The 26,359-nt window shown below is 43.7% G+C and overlaps 1 protein-coding gene and 1 long non-coding RNA gene across 2 annotated transcripts; both read left to right on the top strand.

Annotated features, from left to right (window-relative positions):
* The first annotated feature begins 17,332 nt into the window (after nt 1-17,332).
* Nucleotides 17,333-20,945, top strand: LOC109940386 (putative uncharacterized protein DDB_G0282133). The gene is made up of 6 exons (XM_020539900.2): nt 17,333-18,363; nt 18,447-18,731; nt 18,821-18,886; nt 19,951-20,193; nt 20,287-20,519; nt 20,658-20,945. Exons 1-6 carry the CDS (start codon nt 18,090-18,092, stop codon nt 20,943-20,945), a joined length of 1,389 nt encoding a protein of 462 aa, XP_020395489.2. The 5' UTR covers nt 17,333-18,089.
* Nucleotides 20,946-20,980: 35 nt separating this feature from the next.
* LOC103629197 (uncharacterized) lies at nt 20,981-21,695 on the top strand. Its single transcript, XR_002263108.2, has 3 exons — nt 20,981-21,073; nt 21,166-21,264; nt 21,353-21,695. It is a non-coding gene; the product is annotated as an uncharacterized lncRNA (long non-coding RNA).
* The last annotated feature ends 4,664 nt before the right edge of the window (nt 21,696-26,359 follow it).

The following is a 26,359-nucleotide window of genomic DNA, read 5'->3' as shown; positions in this document are numbered from 1 at the left end:
TGAGATCGCAAACGTGCGAATCTTGGCAAAAATCCGGCGCAGACTTCTTCCTGGCACCTATGGCTATCTCTTGTATGTGAGTTCCAAGGGGAGATAAGCCTTAGGTCAGAAGATTTGCGGACGCCAAATCTGGGTTGTCTCACTGACCACCCCGAGACAAAAGTGATGTCAAATCATGTGAAATGGTTTTGGCTTGGGGTTAAATTTTTCCAGTGGTTTCCTTAGGTAGTTTGGCACCTTTTTGGTATTCAGACCAAGTGGTTTTGGTGCCATTTACTATGTGAATACGTCTGATCTTTAGATTAGGGTTAAAATTTAACTTAGAAAAGATTAGAGAGCTCTAGTGTGCTCTCTACTTAAGGGGTGGATTTTGGGGTCTTTGAGGGGCCTTTTTGCAATGTTTCCCTCTGCATTTTGTATATTATAATGTTACTTAAACTTTGGTTAAGGGTTAGCTTATGATTTGCACATTTGCTTAACCTTTCCCTTAACCAGGGTTTTTTGGGAGTCAAGGGCTCAAGAAGGGTCTAGGGTTTAATCTTCTGTGGCCCAAGGTGATAATTGCATAATGCTTGGGTAATGCCTTTGTCATTAACATTCTTAGTTAATCCAAGGGTTTCCAAGGTTTTGGGGCTCCCTCTCCTCTACTCAACATATGTGATAACAAGTCAGGGGTACAAGTAGGGCATTGGTAACACCTAGGGTGTTACATGGGCTAACCAGCGGGCCATGGGTGTCAGCGGCCTGGGGCGAGACGGCCTGACCGGCCGGCCCTAGGCGCAGGGTGCGGGTGAGAGAGAGAGTGGAGAGCGGTCAGATCTGGATTAGGCGGTTGTGATTAGATCGAGCCTAATTAAAATCGGGTCGTCCGATTAGGGTTGGGCGGACATGATACGCGCCAGGGGACTTTGTCTCCGCCGGGAAGCCAGGGGCAGCGCTCCTCATGGGCACCGCGGCGCCATTGCCGGAAGCGAGGCAGACTGGGTCTCCTAGGGTGCGAGAGGTCGATCAAGGTAGCTGGAGAGGTTGTGGAGGGTCTGGCAAACACTATGGCGGGGGTCAGGTTTGTGTGAACGGGACTAAGGCGACCAGACGGCAGAGGGGAGTCCTCGGCGGACCAGGGGATACTCCGGCGAGCAATCACGGGTAGGTTAAAGCAAGACAGGGGAAAATAAGGGTGGGGCTAGGCCGGTTACCTTGAGGGAAGTCCCAGGAACGCATGAACGGAGGGTGGGACGCGGCAAGGACGCGGGTCGATGGTGGCGGCTCTCCGGCTGTGCAAGAAGTGCTCTGGTGAGCGCGGACCGGATGAACCAGAGGGGAAAGGACGAACCAAAGGGTGTCCCAGGTGCGGGTGATGTGATGGAGCTTACCGAGGGAATCAGCGTGACGAGGGCTCAACGAAGGTCGTGGAACGGGCAGCGAACTTCGGTGAGCGGCAACAGAGTAGTCTGGTGCGCGTGCAGGGCGAGAGAGCTCGGCTGAGGGTGCAAGTGAGCACAGGGAAGTGGGCGAGCGGGGTGTGGGCTCTAAAGGGGCAAGGGCGTGAGGAGGTGGCCGAAGAACGCACGGACGTTGGCGCGTCCATGGCGGGGACGTGGGCGAGAGGTTAGGGACGGCTGATGGGTGGGGGGCCGTGGGGGCAGAGAGAGAGCGAGCGCATGCGAAAAGAAACGATGCCAATATGTTGGCTCTATAGAGCATCGAGAGGGAGAGAGGGAGAGAAGGGGCGCGCGGGTTGGCACCGACAGACGGGATCCGCCTGTCAGGGATCGAGGGCGTGCGTGCACGGGCGCGCGCGGGACTAGGCCTGATGGGCCGACTTGGGCTGAAATGGCTTTTCCATTTTCCACGGAATTTCTAATTGCTTTTCTATTTATTTTCTTTAGGGTTTTCAATTCAAATTCAAACTAAATCAAACATGTGCAACAATGCAAAGAATATTTGGAGCTCGGCATGATGCAACATTTCATGACTCATATTGTTTTGACAAAATAAAATAATTAATCCCTCACTAATTAAGCTAAATCTACCCAAAAGAAAAAGAGAGAGAGCGGAACTAGAGAGGGAGAAGAGTAACACCTAAATTTGGTTGGTAATTAGAAAGAAATTTTATACCCCAAAATTCAGGGTGTTAGAGACCTATCCCCCTTAAAAGAATCTCGCCCTCAAGATTCAGGGCTGGCTAGAAAAGAGTCCATGGTACTTGGCTCTCAGATCATCTTCTTTTTCCTAGGTTGCTTCTTCTTATGAATGATGGCCCCATTTGACTTTGCACATCCGGATAGTGCTCCTCCGAGTGACCCGATCTGCTATCTCCAGAATTTGAGTTGGCTTCTCAATATACGTCAGATCTTTTTAAAGTTCAAGGTCCTCCGTTGGCAACTGCTCTTCTGGGACTCGCAAGCATTTCTTCAACTGAGACACGTGAAACACATCGTGCACGGCGGATAGATTTTCTGGTAAGCTGAGTTGATGTGCCACTTCTCTGCGTCTTGCTTGAATCTGGTATGGTCCGATATATCGAGGTGCTAGCTTGCCTCTGACTCCGAACCTTTTGGTTCCTCTGATGGGCGACACTTTCAAGTAGACATAATCTCCCACTTCAAAACTCAGTTCTCTTCTTCGGGTGTCAGCATAGCTTCGCTATCTAGACTGTGCTATCTTCAGATTCTCTCGAACCATTCTGATGTTTTCTTCAGCTTCAAGCAAAATATCTGTATCGAACACCTGTCTTTCGCCGGGTTGGTCCCAATGCAACGGAGTTCTACAATTCCTCCCATAAAGTGCTTGGAATGGTGACATCTTCAGACTGGCCTGATAGCTGTTGTTGTAGGAGAATTCTGCATATGGTAGCCTCTTGTCCCAACCTAACTTGTCTTGCAAAGAACAAGCCCTCAACATATCTTCAAGAATCTGGTTGGTTCTCTGTGTCTAACCGTCTTTCTACGGGTGATAAGCTGAACTGAACTTCAAGTGTGTACCCATAGCTTCATGTAGCTGTTGCTAGAAATGAGAAGTGAACTGGATGCCTCTGTCTGATACTATTTTCTTTGGAATGCCATGCAAGCACACAATTTGAGACATGTATATTTCTGCTAACACTGCACTGTTATAGGTGATCTTGACTGGTATGAAATGTGCCGCCTTCGTTAAACGGTCCACTACCACCCAGATGGAGTCATAACCAGCATGAGTGTGGGGCAGACAAACTATAAAGTCCATCCCAATCTCATCCCATTTCCACTGAGGAATCTACAATGGCTACAACAAACCTGCGGGCCTCTGATGTTCTGCCTTGATCCTCTGACAACTGTCGCATCTGGCAACATACTCTGCTATCTCCCTTTTCATACCGTACCACCAGAATCTCTTCTTCAGGTCTTGGTACATTTTCTCGCTACCAGGGTGTATAGAATATGCTATCTCATGACCTTCCTTGAGAATCAGTTCCTGGATCGATTTGATGTCGGGAACGTACAACCTATCCTTGAACCATACCACTCCTTCTGTATCTTCACGGAAATCTTGACCTTTCCCATCAATGATCAGCTGCCGGATCTCATTGATCTTCTCATTGTCTTTTTGACCTTTCCTAATGTCTTGTTCCAGAGTGGGTTCCAACTCGACTGTCACTCCTTGAGTGTTGTTCAGAAACCCGAGACTTAGCATGTTGAATTCCTTTGCTAGCTCGAACGGCATCGGGTGAGCGACCAACATATTAACTTGACTCTTTCTGCTCAGAGCATCCGCAACCATGTTTGCTTTGCCTGGGTGATAATGTATTTCCAGCTCATAATCTTTGATTAACTCGAGCCATCTTCGTTACCTCATGTTTAGCTCTAACGGAGTGAATATGTATTTGAGGCTCTTGTGGTCCGTGTAGATATCACACTTCTGTCCATACAAATAATGTCTCCAGGTCTTCAGTGCATGAACCACTGCTGCTAACTCCAAATCATGAGTGGGATAATTCTTCTCATGAACCTTCAGCTGGCGGGACGAGTATGCCACTACTTTCCCTTCCTGCATTAACACACATCCCAATCTGGTGTACGAAGCATCACAATATACTGAGAACGACTTGTGAACATCTGGCAGAACCAATATCGGTGCTGTTGTCAACTTCTGCTTCAACTTCTCAAATGATTCTTGGCACGCGGGGGTCCACTTGAACTCAACCTTCTTTGCCAGCAAGTCTACCATTGGTCTGGCAATCTTGGAGAAACCCTCGATGACACACCGATAGTAACCGGCCATTCCGATAAAACTCTTGATTCCTCGCACATCTTTTGGTGCTTTCCAGTCCAAAATTGCTACTACCTTCTTTGGATCCACAGCTAGTCCATCTCGGTTGATAATATGACCTAAGAACAGAACTTCGCTGATCCAGAACTCGCACTTGCTAAGCTTGGTGTACAACTGACAATCTCGTAGCCTCTGGAGTACTTTCTTGAAATGCTCCTCATGCTCTTGCTCATTCTGGTAATATACAAGGATATCATCAATGAACACCACTACAAACTGGTCGAGGTAGTCCATGAACACATTGTTCATCAAGTACATGAAGTAAGCTGGTGCATTCGTCAAACCGAACGACATAACCATGAACTCGTATAGTCCATACTTGGTGATGAATGTTGTCTTCGATATATCTGAAGGTCAGATTCTGAGCTGATGGTAACCTGACTTCAGATCTATCTTTGAAAACACACTGGCTCCTCTCAGCTGATCAAACAGGTCTTCAATTCGGGGCAGGGGGTACTTATTCTTGACAGTGAATTCATTCAAAGATTTGTAATCAATGCACATCCTCTTCGTACCATCCTTCTTCTCCACAAATAGCACTAGAGCTGCCCAAGGTGAGGTACTTGGTCTGATGTAACTTTTCTCCAACAATTCATCAATCTGCTTCTTGAGTTCCACCAATTCTGGTCCGGACACTCAATAGGCTCTCTTGGATATAGGGGCGGTGCCTGGGATAAGCTCTATGGAAAATTCAACTTTCCTTTCAGGTGGCATGCCTGGTAACTCTTCAGGGAACACGTCGGGGAATTCCGACACAGTTCTAATATCCTCAATCGGATTGGCCTCCTTGTCATCTACTGATAAATGGTGATAGGCTCCTTCTTCTAGTTCAGGCAAGTACAGTTTAGTTACTACTTCCTTTCTGGATGGGGACACCAACTTGACTGTTCTCTTGTCACAACTGATAGTGGCCTTGTTTCTGTGTAGCCAATTCATCCTAGGATGACATCTAACCCTTGAGTACCCATTACTACTAGGTTAGAGCGGAAGTCTATCCCCCTTATTTCAATACTTAGATTTGGACAAATCCTATCGGACTGAACTTTTCCCCCAACTAAATTAACTCTTAAAGGTGGAATCATTGGTTCTATGGGGTTGTTATGTGCTTCTACCCAAGTTGTAGAAACAAAAGAATGCGTGGCACTAGTGTCAAATAATACTTTTGCTGGATGTTCGACTGGAAACATACCTACTGCCACGTCCTGAGCATCCTGGATTGCTTCGACCTCCAGGTGGTTCACCTTTCCATGGTTGTAAGCCTGACCATGGTTGTTGCCTCCTTGTTGCGCTGCATTCTGCCTGGTAGGGGCATTGGGAGATGGCTGCTGAGCTGCTTTCTTTGGGCAATGATTCGCCCAGTGGCCTTGTTCCCTACAATGGAAACATGCATGACCTCCTCCTTGCGCTGGAGCTGTTTGGTTGCTAGGGCAGGAAGGCGAGCTGCCTGGTTGTTCCGACGCTGGTATTGATTTCCTCCCTGCGGTTGTTCTGACGATACTGCTACTGCTGAGGAAACTGCCTCTTGTACTGGTGCTGACGCTGGTGATCTTGAGGGTGACCTTGCTTGAAGTGCTGGGGTGGGTTGCCTGAGTAGCGGGGACGGCTGCTACTCCTGACCTGGGATCCACCAATCTTGCGTTTCCTGTCCTCCATTTCCCGACACTTCCTTTCTGTCATGATTGCTCTGTCGATCAAGTGCTGGAAGGTGGGGAAAGTGTGGTTCATCAGCTGGTAGTGAAGGGGATCAACCAAACCTCTTAGAAAACGGTACTGCCTCTTAGCATCCGTGTTGACATCTTCTAGGGCGTAGCGTGACAGCTGCAGAAACTTGTCCCTGTACTCACGACAGATAGGGGACCTTACTTCAAAGCCAGAAACTCCTCCTTCCTTACTATCATCTGTCCTTCAGGCACATGGTAACGATGGAAGTTGTCCCTGAACTCCTCCCAGATGATGGCTTCAGGGTCGGCATGGGTGGCAAGGTAAGACTCCCACCAGGACTGTGCTGCTCCCCTTAGCAGATGGGGACCATACAGAACCTTCTTGCAATCGTTGCACTAGGTAGTGTGCAACTCACGCTCCATAGTACGCAGCCAATCCTCGGCGTCCATGGGATCAACAGAGTGGGCAAAGACAGGGGGATGGCCCCTCATGAATTCTGCCTGCTTGTCTCTAGGCACCTGTGGCATCTAAACTTGCACTTAAGGCTGAGGTGGGGGTGGCTGCTGCTGCACCTGCTGCGCTACTGCTAGGGTCTGACCAATTGCTTGGACTGCCTGAGTTTGCATCATGAACATCTGCTGAACTGTCATCAGGGGTGGTGGTGGCAACTGCTCCTCCTGAGCTGCCTCCTCCTGGGGTGCCTGCTGTTCCGGCTGAGCATGCCTTGCACCTCTGTGCCTATTCTCAGACATCTGTAGAAAGCACACACACATATCAGATCTGACTCTACAGTCTTTCAGCATAAGAAAAGATATATGGAAATCTTCATAGCACTAAACAATTAATCATCTTCACTGACAACTTCTCAAATAAAGAGGAAAGTGGAATTAAATGGATTACCCAACTAAATAACTGACTTTATTAATAACTACACCAAGTTGCAGGGGATACCCACACCTAGGTGACAATCATTACAAAGATCCAACTTCATACATGTTCATCACGACAAGCATCCAACATATGATAAGCAAACTAAGGGTCAGTTTGGACGGCAGCCCACGGTGCCGCACCGCGCCTAATGTGCGGCGACCAAATTGAGCGCCACACCTACGGCATCCAAAGTGTGGCGCAGTATGGTGCTTGAGGTAGCGTTCCAAACAGGCCCTAACTCTAACTAAGATTGACTAAGGTACTGAATTAATCATTATTACAGACTCCAAATCCGTCGATCTATGGATCCAAATCTATCTGGGTCCTGCAGTCTGGGGTACCATACTCGAAGCGACCATGGGGCGGTGAACGGTAAGGGTGTTGAATCCCGACAGGGGCGGGAGAACCACCATCCAGATAGTGGTGTGCTGCGCACTCAGCACACAATTCCACAACCTCCGCTCGAACCTTGCACAACTTGTCAAGGGCGTGGTCCAGCTCGCTGTTGAGCACGACGACCAGGTTGACCATGTTGTTCAGCCTGGGATTGCCTTCACCAATAGGCGAGACAATCACACCTCCAACATTGCCGGTGGAACGATGAGGGTAGTACTTCAGGTCAAGGCCATCAGCTACCCCGCTAAACAACGAGCAATACTGCAAAAGTGCATGTCGTGCTACATCTTGCATGGCTGCCTCGGTAGTATCCCTCTCAGTGATGGAGTAGTGCTCGGAGAAGGCCTCTGCATCCCGGAGATCATTGTCCGGACGGCGCACTAAACAAGTAGCCTCCCACTAGTCCGGGTATAACCTGTGACAATGCTGGTAGACTACACAACGGTACTCAATAGACCAAGTGTGTCGGTCGAAGGCTCGATACAACAAGGTGTCGAGAGCATCGTGGAAGTGACACTCGCGAGCGGCGTCGCGAGTGATGGGTCCAGCGATCTATCCCTCTGACTCCTACTCCTCCGAGAGCTCCGCGTTGTGGTTCGAACTGCCACTGGCGTCGTCGTTTCCGTCTTTGTCAGGGTCTCCTCCAGCAGCGGGGATGCCCTGTGGTGGTGTAGGAGGCATCTCTGGCTGAGATGCATGCCAAGGCTGCCTCCCAGACTCCACCTCCTGATGAGGCAAGGGGGAAGAGTCCTGCTGATCCTGCTCCTGGCGTCGGCGCTCCTGCTCCTCGTGCAGGTGACGATGCAGTCTCTCCAGGTGACTAGACTGACCTGGCACCGTGCGGTGCAGTGGACGCTTCGCCAGGCGAGAAGGCAAAAAGGGGATCACTGACTTACGTGCAATGCATCTAATACGAGCCATCTACAAAAGACATCGTAAGCACAAGAATGAGAGTAGAACTATAAGACTAGAAAGTAAACATAAAGAAAAGTGAGACAAAATTTTGTAAGATGAGTAATAACATAGAGTTGGTCAAGATGACGAACTTTTGAATTGACGCTAGAGATCAAGGTAAGAGTAGGGGTCTATAGTCCTTAGGGCGACCGTTTTAGTCTAGGTTAGCGGTCCTACAGTCAGTAAGGCTTTGATACCACTTATGTCACACCCGGTTTTGGAAGGCAAACTGAATGTGAACCATGTACGTGCCAGGATCAGAAACTCACGTACACAACGATTACATAATTGGACATCATCACACATTGCTCAAAGTAAATAGTGGAAAAGTACTTTATTACAACAAGATGTCCAAGACATCCACTGAGTCTATGACATAGTCATTAACATCAAAGTGCAGAAATACGAAACATAGAAGATAAGGCCTTCATAGGCAGCTGACTGGGGGTTTGCAACTAAAAGAAACTAGAGCTCATCGTAGTTCTGAAACTCCTCAAAGTCCTCCATGTTGCCAGCATCTCCTCCTGAGCACTGAGTACAGTGGGGACAACCTGGGATGGGGGTGGTTTGCAAAGCAAAGGTGAGTACACATCAATGTACTCAGCAAATTTCCCGTTTGGCTAAAGTGGACTAGTTGTATATGGAGTTAAGGTTAAGCAGTTGCTTTTAGTTGGTCAAGTATTTATTACTATTAGTAGAGCCAAGTTTTAGTAATAACCCAGTTATTACCCAAAAGCACTCCCTCCAAGAGGAAATACCAGAGATCAAAATTATAGCCATCATTATTAACCATCATCATAAAAGTAACCAAAGTTCTAATCAAAGAGGATCCCAAGGCCGCTCTTAACCATGAGCACGGCTGATATATCAGTTTCTAACACTCTGTAGAGGTTGCACACTTTACCCACAAGTCGTGATTCCCATTCTGCCCGGGGTTCTAGCCTCCCCATTGATCACTACCAAGATGACCTAGCAGGGTCTCACTACGTAGCCTTTACAAAGATTTCCCAGAGATCATAGCCGCCCATTAGGTTTCTTCAGTTTGATAAACATAATACTTCTCCCCAAAGGAAGGGTGACTAACAAAACCAAATCAAGAACCTCTGCAACCAGCCTTGGCAGAGCAAGTGCTGTGCCTAGACCCCATTGACGGTCCTACGACAAAGCCAACTACTCCTCTGGTTCCTCTAGTTAATCAGCTAAGGGTGTCCCATTCCACCCTCATGGTTGCACTGTTATCCCAGGTTGTCACTCCCCAAACAGGTCCTTATGGAGTGGTACTCAAGAAACAGCCTGAGTCCCCTAAAGTATCACAAGAACATCATCGGGATAACATCATCGTATCATAATATTGACATCATGTTCATTGATTAAAGTAAAGCAATAACATAGTGCTAACCATGATAACCAAAAAGGTAACAAGGATAAGGTAAATATAGACTAGTCAATCCTTAGGTTTAAATAATGTAATGCAGGACAATGAATTATAAAGTAAGTAGGACATGATAGGTCTGAGGACACTTGCCTTCAATAGGTTGTTGCTCAGGAAGATCTTCGGCAACACACTCAGGAACCATGGGTTGCTCGTTGTCTAAATAAAACGATCATGCATTCAATACATTTGGTAAATGACAAATAAACAACACATCAATCATGTACAAACATTGGAACACATCTCAAAAGGAAGAGTATAAACTCCAAAAGGGAGTTTAAATTATAGGGTGAACTAATCTCATTTAGTAGTTGATTATTCTCTAAGTGTGGTCCATGATTACATAATCTAACTCTACTTATGTTAATGAGATATCCAATTTAAACCAGAGATAAGTTCATACATCACATATTATTATCTTCACAATATTAAACATCTATTTACCCCTAGGGTTTTCCTTTTTATTTATTTTACTAGGTGAGTACCTGTGCGTTGCAACGGAAACATATAATAACATAATAACTTATATACAAAATGTGTCTTATATTGTTATAAAAAATATTTTATAATCCATTTGTAATCCTAGCCATACATAAATTTTGTTATTTTAATTTAGCTGTTTCACTACTCCATTGCAACCATCAGTATCATGCAGACTTCGATATATGCCACGATTTGCAGGTGTCACACCTGCCGATAGAAGTTCCCTCGTACATTGTCAGTCATCAGGTACGCACCACCATACACGCTTGCTTAAACAAAAAAGCACACTACAAGAGAAAAGCGTATTAACGACCAGAAAATGACGACCACCTGTAATATGTGGTTGTTATGAGTCTCGACAGCATAGTGCAAGTTCTGTCCAACCCAGCCGACGACCAAAAAAATTGTCGTCGTTAGCGAGCTGACCTCTGTGGTCGTTAAACATTGAATCCAGCTCTCCCCGCGCAGAAAACTGATTTTGGCGCAAATACGTGCCTCTTCCCGCGTCCAAACAAGATTGTGGCCCAACCACCTGAGGCCCAACCAGCTGCCTCTGAAACGATACCCACGCACGAGGCCGCACGTTCTTCTCCCGCGGGCGACAGCGCGACCCGCACGTTCCTCTCCCGCGTGCGACAGCGCGACCTTCAGCACGCGACGGCGCGACCCTCTCCACACGCCGGCGACGACCTTCTCTCTGGTAAGGATAAGCACCTTCTCGCGCGGATTGGCAAATCTTCTTTACCCTATTCCCATCGGCGCGGGCTCGCATGCGAAATTGCAGACGACATCCCGCGTGCCCGGCCGAAACAATCTCGTCCGCGTGCCCCATCCACGTCGGGTACGATCGCATCCCCGGCTCAGCAATTTGTACCCAACAATTTCGTATCTGCTCAACAATTTGGTTGGAGAAAGCCATGCCCATCGCTGCTTTGCGTTTGCACACTATGCACTTCTCGGTTCCCTGTGGTCGACCTCAATCTGGGCGCCATGTATCGTACTGTCGTTTCCATGTTCGTGGCAAACCATGAGTGAGATTCTAAAATGCGACTACGATCTTGTGCAGAGAACAAAGTTGACCTCCATACTCTGCAATGGAAAACAAAATGCATTTGTGTAGGACTGTATGGTAGCGATTGGGCACAGGTGATACTGTACATATGTATGATGGGGGATTGAGAACTATAATTACAAATAGATGCATGTGTGTGGATGCCTAATACTCTACCCAGAAAAAATAGTCACGAACTGAACTAACGTTGGCACAATGAGTTGGTTATGATGATTCAACTATTTTATATAGATAGAAACTAAGTATCCAGTGTGATCTTTGATTCTTTGAATTATACCTTGAGATCTCTGATTCTCTGATGCATGTGTTTTGGAGCTGAATTCTTTTCTGGCGTTTGTCACCTTGGAACACAGAATCATATTGATCTTTGCTTTCCTTTGCATTGCTCAACGTCATACTCATTTACTGTACCATTTTTTCAGTTTGCAGTCATACTGATCAGAATTGTTATTGTTGCTTTTCAGATTCAGATTGTAGAGCAGCTCTATCTGTGTTTGTCACCTTGGAACACAGAATCCCTACTACTCTCCCTCCATAAGGTGTGTGGACTCCCTAACAACAATCTGTTGTGAAATTACAATGATTTTGGCTCGTGCGTTAGGACCAAATTATTGCCCCATCTATTAGGACCAAATGAATGACCCATGTTTTTGTTATTGTAGTATATTACATGCTCTCGCTAAATAACTTGTTTTCTACTAGAAAAATTGGATGTGTACATACTTATGTTTGGAAAAATTGGCAGCCAACTAAAAAATACATTGGATGTGTACATAAGGAATAAAGTATAAACTTCTTGCTTTCTCTTTTAATTTGATCATATGAGGTAGTTTGGGAGGGGAATTAAATGATGTTCCTTGTCTCGACGCTTTTACACTTACCCACACACATGCTCAACATCATATTGATCTTTGCTTTCCTTTGCACTGCTCAACATCATACTCATTTCTTGGGTCTTTCTGATTAACTTAACTAGGCATGATGCCAGTTCCCCCCGTCAAACGAAATGCCCCACGATCTCCCCTTTTTCCGGATCGAAGTGGGCATGCGCAGCACATACGTTTGATGGGGTAACACTTACACAAATTGACGGACACCTGGGCATGCGCAGCACTGCTGCCAGGTGTTTGTACGCCACACCCAAATATATAAGACCAACTAGATTACTGACTGACTGAGTTTCTAACAAATCACCCCCTTAATCTTGTTGGACTCTACCAACCCCAAGCCTTGATCTCAGCTCTGCTAGTCTGACTCTTCCCAACGGCTTTGTGAGTATGTCAGCAAGCTGGTCAATAGTTCTGACATGTTCCACATCCACCACGTTCTTGTCAACACAATCTCTAATGTAGTGATAACGTGTGTCGATGTGTTTACTCCTATCATGAAACACAGGATTCTTGCTCAGTTCAATAGCTGACATTTTGTCCACCAACAGACTGAATTTCTGAATACTTTCAGCCTTTACGTCTGCAATGAGCATGCTCAGCCACATATCTAATAATCTTCTCGACTGCAATACAGTGTTCCTTCCCAGGAGCCTCCATAAACCTACTCACAAGACCTACTGCAAATTCCAAATCAGGTCTTGAATTTACAAGATATCTCAGACTCCCAATAATACTTCTGTATCTGGTTACATCTACTTCAGTCCCTTTAACAACACTGCTAAGCTTCATCCTCTGTTCCATTGGGGTGTCTGTGGGATTACAGTTTGCCATGTTGCATTTCTCCACTATCTTTGATGCATAGGCCTTTTGACAGATTGTAATCTCATTCACATCTTGTCTGACCTCCATGCCCAAGTAGTAAGTGAGGAGTCCCAGATAACTCATACTTAACGTCTGCATCATTTGTTGTTTAAAACTGTTAATATTAATAACAATCGGTCCACAATTGATCAGGTCATCAACATATACTCCCACGAGCAGCATTGATTCTCCTGCTCCTTTCCTATATACAACATGGTCCACAACACATTTTTTGAAACCTAGTGAGATCAGCTCTGAATCAAGTCTGACGATGTTCCACGCTCTGGGAGCTTGCTTTAAACCATACAATGCTTTCTTCAATTTTAGCACAAGGCTGCCCTTTTCTGGTCTCTGAAAACCTTGAGGTTGAGTGACATATACTTACTCTTGGAGATTTCCATTCAAGAAAGCTGATTTGACATCCATGTGGTGTATTTCCCAATTTCATTGTGCTGCTAATGCTATCAAGACTCTGATAGTTTCTAGCCTTGGTACAGGTGCAAACACCTCATCAAAATCAACTCCCTCCTTTTGAGCATACCCTTTTGCAACTATTCTAGCCTTGTGTTTAACTGTCTTCCCAGCTGCATCCTTTTTGATTTTATAGACCCACTTCAGGGCAACGGCCTTATGTCCTTTAGGTAACACAGACCATTCCCAAGTGTTGTTTTCCTCTATTGATTTCAGTTCAGATGCCATTGCTTCACTCCAACACTTCTCTGTCAAAGCTGAGTCAACACTGATTAGTTCATCTGCTGCCAGCAAACATAATGCACTATACTCGAAATCATGCACCTCCTGAGTTGCATCCATTAGATCACTCAAATTTCTGTACATTAAAGGAACTCCAGGGGAAAAATCAGGAGTCTGTGGACTGCTGCTGCTGATTGTTACATATGTGGCTGGTACACTTGATTTTGGGGTAAAATACAAGAAGGGTACAGCTTCAGATCATGGCTTAGTCGGCTACACAGATTGTGACTGTTTAGTAGACCTTGTTCACAGAAAAAGCACATCTAGGATCTTATTCTTCCTAGGAAACAACTTAGTGACTTGGTCTTCACAAAAACAGAAGGTTGTCGCTTTGTTGTCATGTGAAGCAGATCTATAGGAGCTGCACTAGGAACATGTCAGGGTGTGTGGCTGAGCATGCTCATTGTTACAGAACCTGAAGCTTGTGATTCTTCTAGCTCTAGCTATGGTGTTTCAGGAGAATGAGGCAGTAGTGGTGATGCTAGAACACCCCCTGAATGCCCACCACCAGCTCCACTGAGACTGTGTCCAATACTCCCAGTGCCAGAATCTGAAAAACTGGTAGATGGCCTACATGAGCAGGTATATTATACTGAAACTGTATTTCACAAGTTTTAGGTACACTTGGAATCTGTTCAGTACTGTTTTCACTGTCCCAATTCCAACTCTTATCTTCCTCAAACAGAACATCTCTGCTCACATGTAGCCTCTCAGAGGAAGGATAAAAAAACCTGTGACCCTTCGTGCCTGTCTCAGACATCTTTCCAAGGCCAGTACCAATTTTCTTGACATGACATACACAACCAAAAGTTCTAAGGTGACCAACTTGTGGTTTCCTGCCATGCCATACTTCATAAGGAGTTTTGCCTTTAATACTTTTAGTAGGAGACCTATTCAGCAGACTGCTGTTGTCACTGCCTCCCCCAAAAACCTTGGTGGTACCCCTTTGCTTTGCAGTAAGCACCTTGTCATCTCTACTGCAGATTGGTTTCTCCTCTCAACTACACCATTCTGCTGAGGTGAATAAGGAGTAGTGGTGTAGTGCTTAATGCCTTGCTCACTGCAGAACACATCAAAAAAGGTTGAGTTGAACTCACCACCTCTATCAGTTCTCAAAGCCTTCAGTCTTCCTTCCTGTTCAACTTCTGCTCTCTGCTTAATCTTCTTCAGATAAAATAGTGGTTCATCTTTAGAATGAACGGAACTGTAGTGAGGTATGTGGCGGCAAGGATGGTGACTACGACGAACTCACACAGACGCACAGGATAACAGATACACACACATTTGCCTGCGCTAATGGCCGCAGCTTTTCTTGGGTCTTTCTAATTAACTTACACAAACTGACGGACACCTGGGCATGCGCAACACTGCTGCCAGGTGTTTCTATGCCACACCCAAATATATAAGACCAACTATATTACTGATTTAGTGAGTTTCTAACAATTTACTGTACCATTGTTTTCAGCTTGCAGTCATACTAAATCACACTATACTGAAATCAACTATACCTAAAATCACTCAATAAATTTTCTGTGTATTTTTAGAACTGAAAGGCAAATCTGGGATTAGGAGGAGCTTGTTTACTTACACTGATTATTCAAACGGTACGTGAACTTATATGATGCCATGCAATTTTAGTAGATGTAAATTAGAGTAAACGTTTAAGATTGAATGATATATGAATATATTTTGACAACAAATATATTGCCACAGGTTTTATAATTAATATTTACCATATTTATGGCACCGAGTAAGGCATGGATGAATCTAGTTGATGAGCGTCTTAGTACTGAATGTTTGGATGGCCTGACTTCAAAAAAAATCTTTATTTAGATGGAGTCACCAAGTTCTTGGATTATGCATTCAGTAGGTCAGGTGATGGGGGTAAAATTAGGTGTCCCTGCATCAAGTGTTGTAATACATACAACATGTCCCGTGATGTAGTATATTCGCATCTGACAGCCTATGGAATAATAAGAAGCTATACCTTTTGGTATCATCATGGAGAAGTTTTTGGAGAAACTGAGAATGAGTTGGAAGTGGAAGATGATGATGATTCACATGATGGAATGCAGGAGCTGATGGAGGATTTGTTCCCTTCGACTAACCATCCTGGCAACGATACAATGACAGAACCAACCCCTAGTGTTATTTTTGAAGATCAACCAATTGGTGAAGTTGTGAAGTTCTACAACTTGCTTAATGATTTGAACCTGCCTCTTTATCATGGCTCCAATAGTACTAAGTTATCTGCACTAGTTAAATTGCTCAATGTTAAGAATATGGGAAAGTGGAGTAACAAGTCCTTTGCAGATTTACTAGATATACTCCTGAAGGACTTCCTACCTCAGAACAGTAATTTACCAAGTTCTTACTATGAGGCAAAAAAGACTATTAATGAACTAGGACTAAGTTATAGAAAAATTGACGCTTGTAGAACTGTATAATTGAAACAATTTTAGATATCAAAGGAAAAACAAAGGACAACAATAATTCACGTCTTGATTTGAAAGAAATGAATCTAAAGCCACATCTGCATCCAGTTAAAGATGGGGACAAGTTAGTTATGCCACAAGCACCTTATGTTTTGCCTCCAGAAGCTAAGAGGTCAGTTTTGCAATTCTTGAAGGATTTGAAAGTTCCAGATGGTTTCTCTTCTAATATTAGCAGTCATGTTAATTTGAAGGAAGGAAAGATATCTGGAATGAAGACTCATGATTGTCATGTCATGTTAAATCATTTACTTCCTTATGTTCTACGAGGATATTTACCAAACCGTATATATGAGCCTTTATTAGAGCTTTCATATTTTTTTCCGAGAACTGAACTCAAAGGCATTATCAACTGAACAGTTAGAGCAATTGCAGCCACTTATAACAACCACTTTGTGTAAACTGGAAAAGGAATTTCCACCCTCATTTTTCGTTAGCATGATGCACTTGCCTATTCATTTAGCTACCGAAGCTTTAATTGGTGGACCCACCATGTATCGATGGATGTACCAATTTGAGAGATATATAAAACTTCTTAAATCGCTCATTCGCAACATGGCTCATCCAGAGGCCTCAATAGCAGAGGGTTATCTTGCATATGAATTTATAACATTGTGCTCGAGGTACTTAGATGATGTGCAGACAGTGCACAATCGTCCTGGACGAATCAATGATGAGTCTGATTATGGAAAGTTTTCTTTACCAATATTTTCTTATGTGGGAAGATCACTTGGTGCTCGCAAGACTCGAGACCTTGAATTGCTTGAGTTAGAACAGGCTCATATATATGTTCTAAGGAATTGTGATGAGGTGCAACCATTTATTAGGTAATTCTTGCGGGTACCTTCAATTTTTACTTATGTAATATCAATTTCCTATTCTGATATTATTAGTACTATATATTTTTTATTACAGTGAGTATAGCAATGGCGAGGAAGTGTCTTCATTGCCACAATATACATCCACCTGGGCCAAAAATTTCATTCCGTGGTTTAGGAATAAGGTATAAGTATTGTCAATTAACTCATATAGTGATATTTTCATATCTTATTGTTTTCTTCCTATAGCTGATTAAGTAATTTATGTGTCGTCTTTGCAGATACATAATTTGTATGACCATGATAAAAGTGAGCAAATGGAAGACCTTCTGTCCTTATCTAGGGGCCCTTTGCAAAACAGTACATGTTTTGCAGGTTACGATATGAATGGATTCAGATTTCGCATAGAGAGTCGTGACAAAAATCGGTGCACACAGAACAGCGGAGTTGTTGTTTTGGCAGATGGAAGTACAATTAGTGAGAATGCAGAATATTATGGCATATTAACAGAGATAATAGAGCTTCAATTTCTTGGGGGAAGACGTGTGCCATTATTTCGTTGCAAGTGGGTTGACATATTCAATAAAAAAAGAGGGATAAAGAAGGATGTTTATGGACTCGTTAGTGTCAACTTTAAATGTCTACTTCGGACAAATGAGCCATTTGTATTAGCTAGCCAAGCTTCTCAAGTCTTTTTCGTCAAAGACAATCTGATCAAAGGTTGGCACTTGGTTGTCAAAATGCAGCCACGTGACACCTATAATGTACCTCCTGGAAATTCAGACGACGAAGATAATGAAGATGAGGATTATGATGACGAGGAAGATATAGCTATTGATGATCCTCCAACTACATCATTTGGTGGAAAGAGGAAATAGTGATTCTAGAATATTAATCATTCCATAGGATACATAACCTGTCACCATTGATTTATAGCATTCTGAGTGTGCTTATACCATTCTATGTGCTTATATTTTTTTCCTGTATTAAACATAAATATTTTATGCTATTGCTATGCTATCTATGTAGGCTGTAGCAATGCAGGGTAGGTATGGAAAAGTAACAGCCTCTGCGGCCCAGTCAAGCTTCATCAGCCCAGGATTGCTTCGTCAGCAACATGCGAGGAGGTCCTATCCAAACCCAATTACCAACATACTGGTGAACAATGAGAGTATTGCTAAAAAACCAGCGAGAAGGTACCATTCACAACCCAATACTACCACAACAATCAACAATGACAGCTCTATTATGAAGGCAGCCATGAATCAACATAAGAAGAGGTCTTATAGAAATCCGAATACTGCAGCAAATGGTAATTGATATTGCATTCATGTATTCCTTTACAGTAATTTTTTGCATGCCAATTTCAATTTACTAACAATCGAGGTATTGTAGATGACTTAGAAGATGAGCATTTCGATGAAGTATTGAAAAAAATGGCAGCAAAGGTCAATGGGACTGGGACTGGGACTGGTAACAATATGTTTGATTCTGATAATGACAGTGAGAATTATTGTAATGAAAGTGAGTCTGATTATGAACATGAAAGTGAATACAATTCTGAACATGAGAATGAGAACTCTGAAAGTGCTTCTGAAGATATATTATTCAAGAAAAAACATGCATCTTTTAAAGGAGATAGACAGTCGCATCGAGTCAGGCCACAAAAGAAGCTAAAATGTGAGTATTTCCTACATTCAGTACAACAGTAAAATGCTAGTATTTATTTCTTTTGAGTTTTATGAGGAGTTTTTCCACATGTCTTGCAGCCATGAACCATGAAGTTGACACCTTAACCAGATCTAATAATGGAGAGGGGAGGGAGAACTCTGAAGGTGCTTTTGAAGAAGAAAACACAAGAGAAAATATGGTATTCAAGAAAAAGCATGCATCGTTTAAAGGAGATAGACAGTCGCATCGAGTCAGGCCACGAAAGAAGCTGAAATGTGAGTATTTCCTACCTTCAGTACATCACTAAAATGCCTATATTTAGTCACCTTCGCTCAAAAGGAGCTGAAAGGCATCAGCCTGCTTCTCATGGGAAAAAGATCATGGCACACTGGCCCGAGAACTGAACCTCAAACTCTATTATGACAAAAATGTGTTCTAGACCAATGATGGACTCGAGAAAGATATAAACACTAGCTAATAGCCAGGGAACTGAAAATATATCTGAAAATGGCCAGGGAACTGAAACCTCAAACTTTATTATGACAAAAATGTGTGTAGTAGATCAAATACAGCAGGCAACCCCAGATTTCGAAAATATCTTCCAGGGTAGGTATGGAAGATATCTGGACACTAAAATATCTTTGCATCTAGCCCAAATAGACACCAAGTATAAGATACACAATAAGATGGCCCTGTTTCGAAAAAATACAGCAGGCAACCCCAGATTTTAGCCATGCAATGTTAGCTTACAGGTTAACTGGCTGACAATCTATATAGCCTCAGCCACAAGCAGGATCATCGCCATCTTCATGGAAGCCCTGTGCAGCACCTTGGATCATTTCGTCATCAACTCCTGAAAGGAAGTTTAGAACTTTGAATATTCAGCTTCTATCATTACCCCCACAGGTAAAGCCTACAAAGGGAAATGCGTATGGCTGCTCCTGAAAGGAAGTTCAATGAAGGATTCGAATTCATCTTCAGTTGGTTCCCTTGATGTCATTGGGTTGCCTGATTGATTAATCTCCATCCAGTTTGGCTGCTCAGCTGGGCAGAGAACATTAATCTCCATCCAGTTTGGCTGCTCAGCTGGACAGAGAACATTAATCTCCATCCAGTTTGGCTGCTCAGCTGGGCAGAGAACATCAAACCATGGGGCCAGTGCACTAGCTATAACCACATGTGTATTTATTTCTTTTGAGTATAATGTGTTATTCCATATGTCTTGCAGCCATGAACCATGAACCAGCAAATGGAGCTGATAATGAAGAGGGGAGGGACACTTGCAGGGCACATATTCAGAACAATAATATGGACACCTTAACCAGAGCTGATAATGAAGAGGAGAGGGACACTTGCAGGGCACATATTCAGAATAATTATATGGATACCTACACAAGTGCTGATAATGAAGAGCGGAGGGACTCTTGCAGGGCACATATTCAGAACAATAATATGGATGCTGCAAAAACTGGTATGATACAAATATAATTTCACACGTTCTACATTTTTTCTCTTTTTTGTATGGGACACAACTTATTGATAAAAGTATATATACATGTTCCAGCTGATATAACTGAAGAGAAAAGGGGTCGTGGTAAAAACAAATGTAAGAATCTTGCTAAACTTAAACCAGGACAAAAGATTAAAGTGATGTTCTACAACAACCGTGCTCTTGGCACATCATTTGCACGACACATTGGTAGAATCGTCCGTGATCCTACTATTACCCCAGTGAGAGTGAAGAAATGGACAGACATTAGTGAGACATCTATGAAGCATATTTTTGCTGCAGTAAAGGTATACTTTCATTATATTGTTGTGTTATCTTTTATATATGGTATACTTTCATTATATTGTTGTGTTAACTTTTATATATGTATATATATTCTTTAAGATGGTACATTTATATGGGGCATCTGTTTAACAATTTTTTAGGACAAGTTTGAAAACAAAGACGAAAACATTAAAATTGATGTCTATGAAAATGATATCATGGAGCATGCTAGGGATCTATGGAACAATTGGCGTGGTGACTTGTGTCGGCATTATGTTAAGCCAGCAAAGAATATGCAACAAGCTATTAAGAACTGCCCTGAAGATTTTCCACAAGCTGACTGGGAGTGGTTGGTTAAAGAACATTTCTATAGTAAGGATTTCATTGTAAGTGCTATACTGCTGCCCATTACTGTTCTTAATTGTTTACTGCTGAGATGGTGTTATTAACATGTATAGTAATCTAATTATTCATTGCATTCTAGGCAAGGAGCAAGAGAAATTCAAAAAATAGATCTAACTTGACAATCCTCCATCACAGTGGCAGCAAACCATTTAGAAAAGTAATTTATGACAATGTAAGTATTTGACATTTTATCTAAACATGTTGATTAGTTTTATTGTATATTACTTGTTAATCTTGATTACATATATTCCATGCATATACTAGGGCGGAAAGGATAACAACCCTCCAAGTTTGGATGCCTTATTTTTCATGACTCACACAAAGGGTGGTAGTTTTCTAGATTCTGAATCCTCCAGCAAGCATGTGAGCTTATGAAGTCATATATATTTCTGTTTATTGGTGTGATATATCATAATACAAATCTCTGAAATTAAGGTATCTTTGAATGCAGGCACAACTTGAGGAACAAATATCATTAGATCCTTCTCTTTCTAATGCTGAACTTATGGATAAGTGCTTCCCTTCAAAGAGACAGGATCACATTGTTGGATATGGTGGTGGCGTGAAAGCAAGACATCTTAGAAGTCCATGCATTAGTAAGGCTGAATTGATAGAAAAGTTGAAACAGTCCGAGGATGAGAAAAGAGCAATGCAAGAAGAAAATAGAGAGCTACGAGAAGAAAATAAAGCTACAAACAGTCGTATGAGCCGTATGGAACAGGAGTGGGAAGAACTAAAGAACAGATTAAGTAGTAGTTAGACAAAAAGTTCTAGTATACGATCATCGCCTTCAGGTAAAACTTTCATCTTTTGTTTACTACAGTTTTGTATTTTATTTTATTGAAAACCAGTATATAAATTCTCAATTTTGCTTGTATGTATGCATAAGAAATTTAGATCAGCGCTTTCTCCAAATTTGTCTTGCATGCAATGCAACCTCCGTATTTTGAAGATAATCAATGGAGTTCAGGAATTAGTGGTGGAGCAAGAAAACAAATGAAAATGAGTAGACAAGATCAAGGTTTTAGGATTTCTGGTGGATTTAATATTGCATTCAGTAAAATTGTTGTTGTTCTTGCCTTAGCTTGCATTTGTAAACCTGTAAAGCTGATCTGACATCAATAGCAAGAAAATTTATGACTTCAGTATTCTTTTTAATTGAAACGGCTACTATATTAAAATAATTTATAGTGTTTTTACTTGTGCATTCTAGGAAGATGGTTCCTGTTACTAGCTTATTCAGCAGAGTACCAATTTGCTTTGACGGATGGAAATCGTTTACTGAGGGGAAAATGCATGAATGGACCAAGTTCAGTAGAAAACCAAGGTCACAGTTTAGAGCAAAAGAAGATAGCACCTGACTTTAGATGTTGGACTTAACCTGCCTATTATTGCAAACCATTGTAGGGACATGCAGCTATTTACATGTACATGTAACTTCTGTTTGTATATATTTTTAACAAGAGAATGGTGACCAGCTTATTTAACAAGAGAATGGACTTTACATGTATCTTATTCAGCAAAGAATGGTGACCGGCCACCTTACTGATCAGATTTCTATCACTGTACAGGGCAGCATTCTTGAAGGCCACCACGGTGCATGGGAGAGGCACGCTGGAGTCTATGTGCATGGCAGGGAGAAGAAATTAAAGTCCTAGCTAGTGTGACGTGATCATTGTTGTAAAGATTTTTCAGATTTTATACTATATGGAAATACATCTCATATGTAATAATCAGATTTGTTTTGGTTAATACAATTTATACTTGTTTCAAATGAGGTTCATATATGAGCTGTGAAGTGTTTGTTGGTGCATGCTGAAATGAAATTTAGTTTCCTGTCTTTGATATACTATTAATGTAATATGATTACAGATGCAGTTTCAATACTATTGTAAGTGGACGTTAATGTTGACATGTGGTTGTTAATAGTCATGTCTGTTATAGCTAAAACCAACGTTGTTGATGCCTCATATGTGGTCGCTAAAAGTTGCAAATTTGGTTGTTGATGCTTTTTATGCGGTCGTTAATACCCCACAACTAACGACCATTATATATCCGGTCGTTAATCGAATAACGACCGGAATCTACATGTGGTCGTTACTACAATTAACGACGGAACCTTTAACGACCATCGACGACCACATTTTTGTGGTCGTTGTTTACATTTGACGACCACATTTTGGCTATTAACGACCACATATCCTATCGTTAATACTCATTTCTCTTGTAGTGGCAAGTGTATGTGTTTGCAAAGAGAATTAAAGGCAGGCCGGCACAAAAGCTACCCTAACGATGGAGAGTGGTCATTGTTGTCGGTCCTCCTCTGCGTCACCTCTGGTGCCAAGATGATGCCATAGTCCTTGATATAGTAGTCGTCGAACGCACACAACATGACGAGTACCGATGACTCTTGGCTGGGCTGCCAAACGAAGTGCACCCCGGGCTCATCAGCGAGGTAGTACACCTAGCCGTTGCACCACCGGATGTGCTACTCCTCTACATAAATCTTGTTCGAGGACACTCACACAACGTCAGCAACGACCATCGTCCCAGCGGACAAGAATTCATGGCCGGTCAGTAGTAACTTACGTGGGAGGTTGAGCTTCATGTGGATGATGAGCTGGATGGTGTGACGGCGCCGTTGTCGGATGCGGTGCCCAGAACAACCCGAGAGTCGCCGATGTTGGCGACGACCATGAGGTCCTCCTATTTGAAGATGGACAGCGCGGTGCAGCCGCTCTGGACCGCATCCAAGGGGCGGCTGCGCCGGAGCTTGCCGAACACAGCGACGTATGCGGTCACGTAGTACTGATTCCAGAGGTCGATCTGGCAGTCGCCAAGCTTCTTTTCGTCGTCGATGAGCGACGCCAACGCGAGCGCCTCCTGCTAGTGGTATTTGTTTGGGGTTTCCAAGTAAGAAACATGGATTCATCTTTGGCGTTGGTTTATGAAAATGACTCACAAGTCAGAGCCATGGAAAAATATTACGGAGAATAAATGTCACACATATAAAAAAGAATTTAAGTTGAAAACATTATTCAAACAAAAGAAATTGCATGCAAGGCTCTTTTTTAAATACTACTCCCTCCATCCAAAAATATAATTTAGGAATCTCGTTGATAATTATCTACTACTACACATTGTGCAAAGGTAGCAGGTGGGCTTTGAGAGAGATGTAGTATATATTTTTACTGTAACAAATATTGACTTAAACACACATGTGGTGTAGTGGTAGCTACGAGCATATTTGCTTGAGAGGTCCCAGGTTCGAATCCCATTAGATCTACATTTGTGTTTTTTAATTTAATTTTAGCTAGGCGTGGGACGCACGTGGGAATGGGAATGAGATTTGCGGGGAGGGGGTAATGGGAATGGCAGAACACAGACAGAACACGGAATGACAGCCGGGAATGGGAATGGGAATGGGAATGGGCTTTGTAGGGAGGGGAGAATGAGAAAGAGTGCGGGAATAGGAATGGCAGAACACGGAATGGCAGCCTACCCCTTACCGCCTTAATAAGTAGTAGAGATTAAGTGAATAAATCAACATATACACTAACCTATAGTCTAGGTATAAAATTAGATGTATAGACTATGAATGGACATAATTTATTTAAACAGAGAATATTCCTATGAACATTTTGCAATTTGAATCACTAAATTTGGAGTTCATATGAAAAAGATATAAAATAAACAAGTTTTGAAGTTTGAAATATGAAAATAGGTATAATTATTTAGAAGTGCAGGGGCCTGTTTATAAGAGTTCAGGGGCCTGCGCACAAAGTCAAAGGACGACGGGTTCTATCACTCGAAAACTCAGGGTCTCTTTAGCTAAAATCACACGCGAAGGGGTACGGGGTGTTCTCGACCATCGGATCAGCGAGGAACAACCCAAATTAGATTTGGTCGAGCGGACGCGCGAGCTGATCAGTGGGCTAGGGGTGTCAGCGGCTCAGGGCGAGATGGCTTGACCAGCCGGCCCCAGGCGCAGGGTGTAGGTGAGAGAGAGAGTGGAGAGCAGTCAGATCTGAATCAGACGGTCGGGATTAGATCTAGCCTAATTAAAATCGGGCTGTCCGATTAGGGTTGGGCAGACAGGATACGCGCAAGGGGACTTTGTCTCCACCGAGAAGCCAGGGGCGACGCTCCCCACGGGCACGGCGGCGCCATCACCAGAGGCGAGGCAGACTAGGTCACCAAGGGCGTGAGAGGTTGGTCCGGGTAGCTAGAGAGGTTGGGGAGGGTCTGGCGAACACTATGGTGGGGTCGGGTTTGTGTGAACGGGATTGAGACGACTGGACGACGAAGGGGAGTCCTCGGCGGACCGGTGGATAATCCGGCGAGCAATCACGAGCAGGTAAAAGTGAGACATGCGAAAATAAGGGCGGGGCTTGGACGGTTACCTTGAGGGAAGTCCCAGAAACGCACGAATGGATGGTGGGGCACGGCGAGGACGCGGGTCGACGGAGGCGGCTCTCCGGCTACGCAAGAAGTGCTCCGGTGAGCGCGGATCGAACGAACCAGAGGGGGAAAGGACGAACTGAAGGGTGTCCCGAGCTGCGGGTAATGCGGCGGAGCTTACCGAGGGAACGAGCGCGACGAGGGCTCATCGACGGTCGCAGAACGAGCGACGAACTTCGGTGAGCGGCAACGGAGTAGTCTGGTGCGCGTATAGGGCGAGAGAGCTCGACTGAGGGTGTAAGTGAGAAGGGGGAAGTGGGTGAGCGGGGTGCAGGCTCTAAAGGGGCGAGGGCGTGAGGAGGTGGCTGGAGAACGTGCGGACGTGGGCGCGTCCACGGCGGGGACGTGGACGAGAGGTTAGGGATGGCTGAGGGGTGGGGTCGCTGGGCAGAGAGAGAGAGCGAGCGTGTGCGAAAAGAAATGACACCAACAGGTCGGCCCCACAGAGCAGCGAGAGGGAGAGAGGGAGAGAAGGGGTGCGTGGGCCGACGCCGACAAGCAGGGTCCGCTTGTCAGGAGTTAAGGGCGCGCGGGCGCGGGCACGCGCGGGACTGGGCCTGATGGGCCAACTTGGGCTGAAATGGCTTTTCCATTGTCTAGGGAATTTCTATTTGCTTTTCTATTTATTTTCTCTAGGGTTTTTAATTCAAATTCAAACCATGTTTCAAATTCAAACTAAATCAAACATGTGCAACAATTCAAAGAATATTTGGAGCTCAGCATGATGCAACATTTCATGACTCCTATTGTTTTGACAAAATAAAATAATTAATCCCTCACTAGTTAAGCTAAATCTACCCAAAAGAAAAAGAGAGAGAGGAACTAGAAAGAGAGAAGAGTAACACTTGAATTTGGTTGGTAATTAGAAAGAAAATTTATACCCCCCAAATTTAGGGTGTTACAGAGAGACGCTTCTCAAGCTTGAAAAGGTTCTCATCAAGGCTAATGACAGCTTGGAGAAGATGACCAAAGAGCACGAGGAGCTAGTGTGGTCTCA

The sequence above is a fragment of the Zea mays genome, chromosome 6 (genome assembly GCF_902167145.1).
Source record: "Zea mays cultivar B73 chromosome 6, Zm-B73-REFERENCE-NAM-5.0, whole genome shotgun sequence".
NCBI lineage: Eukaryota > Viridiplantae > Streptophyta > Magnoliopsida > Poales > Poaceae > Zea > Zea mays.
This window is presented reverse-complemented; position numbering and strand designations above follow the sequence as displayed.